This window comes from Monopterus albus, unplaced genomic scaffold, assembly GCF_001952655.1.
Source record: "Monopterus albus unplaced genomic scaffold, M_albus_1.0 scaffold141.1, whole genome shotgun sequence".
Classification (NCBI taxonomy): Eukaryota; Metazoa; Chordata; class Actinopteri; order Synbranchiformes; family Synbranchidae; genus Monopterus; species Monopterus albus.
In genome coordinates this window covers 1,463,217-1,469,216 of record NW_018128021.1, presented here as the reverse complement: position 1 = coordinate 1,469,216, position 6,000 = coordinate 1,463,217, and the positions used below count along the sequence as shown (strand labels likewise).

The 6,000-nt window shown below is 41.9% G+C and overlaps 1 protein-coding gene across 6 annotated transcripts in view; it reads left to right on the top strand.

Annotated features, from left to right (window-relative positions):
• LOC109968050 (single-stranded DNA-binding protein 3) overlaps nt 1-6,000 on the top strand; it is a 36,928-nt gene that overhangs the window by 22,150 nt on the left and 8,778 nt on the right. For 4 of the 6 annotated variants that reach the window (XM_020614048.1, XM_020614050.1, XM_020614047.1 and 1 more), the window contains exons 5-8: nt 706-795; nt 3,863-3,946; nt 5,107-5,166; nt 5,282-5,348. In XM_020614048.1, the coding sequence (XP_020469704.1) occupies nt 706-795; nt 3,863-3,946; nt 5,107-5,166; nt 5,282-5,348 (301 nt within the window). The remainder of the gene's footprint in view (nt 1-705; nt 796-3,862; nt 3,947-5,106; nt 5,167-5,281; nt 5,349-6,000) is intronic. The other 2 variants (XM_020614051.1, XM_020614052.1) reach the window with 1 other exon arrangement.

The following is a 6,000-nucleotide window of genomic DNA, read 5'->3' as shown; positions in this document are numbered from 1 at the left end:
TATTTTTTTTTGCTTAAAGTCAATTTCTGACCATTAAATATTCAAAAGATGTCAAAATATACCTTAAAAACAACCAAAACTGGAAAAAATACTATTTGATGTACTATTTTGACAACAAAATTAACAAATTATAACAAAAAACTAAAATAAAAATATTACCTGTGAAAGGTAATGCAAGGTACATGCAAGGCTTAGCTGGTAATTTCTTTGGGGCCCACACTGTATGGCCCGTTTCACTGTAGCCCTATAATGCAGTACAATGCATCAACATGTTCAGTCCGACTGAAAAACACCATTTAAACTGAAAAAAACTGAGAGCGTGTAAATGCATGATTATTTGCATATCTGTTGTATTTGGATGTACTCAACTGTACCTAATGTACTGGTAACACCAGTGTTTATGGCATCTTTTAAATCAAACAACAACTCCATTATACATTCCTGTACTCCCACAGTCAATGCAAAGTGTCAGCGTAACATTAATTTGCATATGGGAAGTAGTTAACCACAAGTCAATAAACCTTAGATGGAAGTGGGGTGTGGGAGCTTTGTATTTACAGGTGCAGACACTGCCCCCTGTAGTAATTTGGTGCATCATGTACATAAATGCTACTGTGGAGCAGTGACAGACACACACACACACAGGCACAGAGAGAGAGAGAGAAAAAAAACACCACAGTTATTCACTGTGTTTGTGTGTTCCAGAGTGCAGCGGCAGCACCTAGCCCAGTGATGGGCAACATGCCCCCCAACGACGCCATGCCAGGTGGTCCCATGCCCCCAAACTTCTTCCAGGTATGACCTGCTTCCTCTATCACTGTCATCTTCCATCGCTCCATCACAGCCAGACCCACTGTTCCCTCTGCACCTTATGTCTGCCTCTCTATCATCCATAAATCTGAGACTCCCTGACCACAGATTATCTGAATTTTAGGAAACATTTGATATTCACTGAATCCCCAGCACTAGGAGAAGGCCTTTTCCCCTCAAAAAAATTTTTTTTTTTTAATAAAACCATGTTTTAAAGAAACCTTTGTGTTTAGAATTTGCCCACCTAATGATAACCAATTAATTCTTCAATCAAGACACAAAATTCATAGTAATGTTCTTGCAAAATTAGCTTTTTTGCCTTTGCTTTTCCAGCCACAAGTTTAAATGTAGGTCAACTTCATTGTATGGCTGACACAACCATGATATCCACAGCTTAGGGCACAAGTCAGACAGGTTACATCATTTGGATCTTGTATGACAAGCTCAGGCAGAGCAGTTCACACTAATTAACTGGGCAGAACTGATATCGGCAGGCCAATATTATTGACCAGTATTAAGATATATCAGTATTGGCATTCATGTTAGAACGCTCGGTAGATGCTGCTACAAGAAATGTTTCATTTTTGTGTGTATTTAAGTTAAAATGTTCTCAATTTATGGGTCGAAGTGTTTTGTTTTATGTATTTTCATATTTATTATTACTGCTATTATTTAAAAAAACATACTATTGGTAATTGGTTATAATATGATTCTGTGAAACCAAAGCCTTTCATGGCAGACGGCCTAATCCACAGCTTTTTGACCGGGTGTATTGAAAAAAAGGATGGGAATTTTATTTAAAGTTTATTTATAGTCACTCCGAAAAAGTTTAACTCACTGAATGTGGTGACACTTGGTATTCATGGGATAACAGAGTTGTTATATTGTGTTATATTGAAAAATTATTAGATATGTTATTCTCAAGTGTAACAGTCCATCTTAGAAATGCCATATCAGTCGAGCTTTACTAATTTGGTTTAAACAAATCAATAAATGGACGCGTCGCTGGGGAGAGAGACGTCTGGACTACCTTACTGAACCTGCTGCCACCGCGACCCGGCCCCGGATAAGCGACAGAGAATGGATGGATGGATGGGTTTTGATCAGATGACACCACATTTATAGTTTGGGTCTTTTCAATAAAGTTTATTCCACTTTGGATATTTACACAAGCTCACACCATTCACTCATCTGTGGCTTTGCTCTCGCTGGGCTGCTGTTCAACCCATTTGTGATTCAGCCATCCCACCCGTATTCATCCTCTCTCTCCACTCCTCCATCTCCGTCTCTGTCTCTGACCTGTCCCGGCTCTGTGAAGGGAAAGGTTTTAGTGTGGGGGATGGCTGTCTGAAGAGTGAAGAGAATGAAACGCACACAGGAACATATACAAACACATACAGTCATGTGTGCACACATTCACAAACACACACACACACATTCTCCGTGAAGCAGCAGTGTGATGGACAGCACTGGCATTTGGCAGCAGAGACGATAAGGTAGTGGAGAAGAGTAGGAGAGAAAAAGTGAGTGACATGATGGAGAGAGGTGGAGGGAGAAGAAAAGAGGAAAACGCGAAATATCAGTTTCCCCAGTGTTTGTATCTGTGGCTACCTACCACTTCATTGTTTGTTTGCTGAGAGCGAGGCAATGTGCAGAGAGGATGGTGGGGTGAGGGAGAGGGAGTGGGGGGCGAGGGGCGAGGAGAGATGCATGGAAGTGCTATTTATAACATTGGTGGAGGAGTGAGATTGGGTGAGGGTTTGTGTGTGTGCTTGTGTATTTGTGGGACCTTTTTGTAATGGAAAGCTTTGGCTGTTTGCTGCCGATATGGTTAACGCTCATAGTTAAGGCCGGGGTACCGCTGGAAATCATTTTGATACTAGTGCTGTTGTGATAGTGAGTTTCAGCCGTGATACAGAAACAGTACCATATCAGTGCTCTACTTTCCCCCTATTATCAATACGAGTCCCTGTGTTAAAATGTTATCAAATACTCGAGCTGCTGTATAAGAACTTTCAGTCAGTAATCAGAATAGCTGTTACTTTAGCTTTATACATGTTTTGACTTTTTACATACGTTTAAATTTCACTTGTGGTATTATTTGAAGTCTCCTGAGATAAATTAACAAATTCTTGTTATAGTTTACACCTGTAAACCCCCAAGCATGCTTTCACCCATTGGATGTCATAAAGGTGCATACAAGTACTGTATATCTCCCAGACTCACTGAGCCAATCCATATGTGTTGTTTGTGTGTGTCTGGATGATGAGGAGGGTTACATGGAAAATTCCATTTGCCGTTTGTAAATTGGCCAGCTTTTGTTTTCTTCTGACAATTGGAAAAGGGGAAAAAAACAATAGAGACGAAGGCGCTGACAGTGATAGAGTGGAAAACAGAGTGTTGCATAAGTTACTTATTAGGGGTCATTAACCTCATGTCTTGGGGTGAAGTGTCAGTAACAACACAGCAGTGTGTGGGGAGAAGCTGGGGGTTGCTCTTTTTATGAACAAGAATTTACTGTGGTACTGAAGTATGCTTAAAATATGCAGGAAAGTTCCAATTTTTACTTGTGCTTGTCAGTATCATCTTTCTGGTCTGAAGTTGCCTCTAGTGGCTGTCCTGCTGTTCGTGCCTGCCCTGCTGCAGTGAGCCTTTGGCAACACTGCCCCCATGTGGTTGAGAGGAAAGCTACATGTAATTCTGTGTTCTGAGGGTCTCTTCTAGTGAAGCCACATGTTAACGCCACCCAGCAAAATAACTATACTTAGCACAGATTTCTGCTAGCTTTCTAGGACTCAAAGGCTATAACTAATGGCTTTTAATTCTGTTTTGTGTAGAAGTACATTATTTAGCTTCAGATTTTATGGAATTTTCCCAAATTGCCCAGCTTTGTCCACTGTGCTCCTATTCCTCCTCAACCCAAAGACTTTCCACTGACTCCCCCCCTCTTGTCCTCCTCCTCCTCCTATATGATTTTGATCGGGTAATTCCTCCAGGTGTAAAACCCCCTTTTGGCCCCTCCCATCTCTGATATCACTCTTCTTTCTTAAAGGGACCACCCGGCTCTCAGCAGTCCCCCCACCCCCAGCCCCCCCCACACAACCCCAGCAACCCCATGATGGGACCTCATGGTCAGGTAAGATGCAAACACTTTCTCTCAAACACCCCTATCTCTTTCATTCCCCCCTAAATCTCCCCCTCTACCCTCACACAAGTTCTTTTTCTTTCGCTGCTTGACACACTGTCTTTTTCCTCTCCTACCCTCAAGCCCGTTAGCTCTAGTTCTGTTCTGGCTAACTCCCCGTAGATGTCAGCTCCAGTTGTCAACTCCAGTTGCCAGCTCTGTTATGAAAAGGCCTGCTCCTCTTCAAGGCCCAGAATCCGCTGTCCCTGTGTGGGATGAATAATTTACTCCTTGCCCCTCCCCCGGAGCAGCTTGTGGGGGGGTTGCACACTACTTTTAACACACACACACACACACACACACACGGCACACTCCCCTCTAGTTACTTGTTCTTGCACCTTATAAATAAAATAGGGAGAGGCACTATGGACATATCACATACATACAAAAACACTTGGGTACATTTACATATATACAGGACAATCAGAGTTTCAGATTTTTCTAGCTGCCAACTACATAATAAGATATTCAGAGTACTTAGCCTTAAAAAAAATAAACTTCCATCCTCACTCAGTGCTTGTTTTAATACTTATCCAGAACAGTAGCTACAGACGCCACTGTGGAGGTAAAGCTAGCCTTTGCCCATTAACTGCGGCAGCCCGGCTCTTCATTCTTGTGGTTTCTGGTTTCCTTCTTGTGTGCGAGAGAGTGTGGACATGCTTCCTCTAAGGTTTTGAACGGTGTTGTTGGCCTGAGGTGTCTCTAACTACGCCAGGCAGACCACAGGCTGAATCAGCTTACACCACAGTGAGAGCAGGCAGGGTGTGCAGGGAGCTGTGTGAGCGCTGTATTTACACACACTGGCCTGCGCAAACACACACACCGATCCATGCTTTGAGTGTGTATGAGCAGGCACTGTTAGAAGTCATAAAACAGAGTTTTATATCAATTTCTTGTGCGTTCAGGTGGATGTGGTGAATTTGTGATTTTTCGGTGTCACCCTTCATGCTCCAACCACACTGTGTTCATCTGTGTGTCCTAAACACGGCCCCTGTTTGAGAACTCTTGGATTTCAATAATGAAAATGTCATTTTCTCTCTATTCCTCTTCTCACCACATTCCCACCCTCAACACCTTTGTCTTTCCCCTTCCTCCTCCATGTCTCTTCTCAGCCTTTCATGTCTCCGCGGTATCCAGGTGGACCGCGTCCCTCACTCCGAATGCCAAATCAGGTACTACTGGATTGTGACGTACTCATTTTTCTGTTGATTTTGACAACACAGAGTGTCTGTGTTGCCAACAATGTGCCAGTATTTTAATCAGTTTCCATGTCTGGGCTTTTCTCAGCCTCCTGGGGGAATCCCTGGATCTCAGCCTCTCCTGCCAAACAGTTTGGATCCGACAAGACCGCAAGGTAGAGAGCTGAGACAGTTGTTGTGTCGCATGGCCTGAGTTAGGGTGACTTACTAGGAAATACATTTATTTTATATAGTAGATAATGTGGTTGTAAGAGACTTTAACTCTGTCAGGGCTTTAGCCACTAATTATTTTCATGATTGATCAATCTATCAAGTAATTTCTCAACTTTTCTGTCTACAAGATGTCACAAACTTACAGCATATCTGTACTAGAAAGTCTGATTTCAGTTTTCTCACAAAGGCCTTGGAAGGTATAAATTAAAATTTCATTTGTAAAGTTTATAAATACATTATAACATGTTTTTATTTGTGAATTTGGCAGAAACAGGCTAGAAAATCCCCAGTGCCATTGTTCCACCCCTCTGTACTTATTTATAAATCATATGTGGATCCTAAAATAACCAGTTGTGTTTTTAATTGATTAATCCACTCATCCTGTTATACATCCATTTTTCATTGTTTATCCTGGTACAGTGTTTAATAATTGATTAATTATATCAAAACACCCAACACATTTTTTTTTTGTTTTCTGCTTACATTTTTGTAAAGGTTAAATTTCAGGGGTTGTTTCTTGTGTGAACTCGAGGGTGTGTCTGGCTCAGGAAGGAGTCCCTGATTATTTTAGCTGCAGTTCACAGCTTCAGAGAG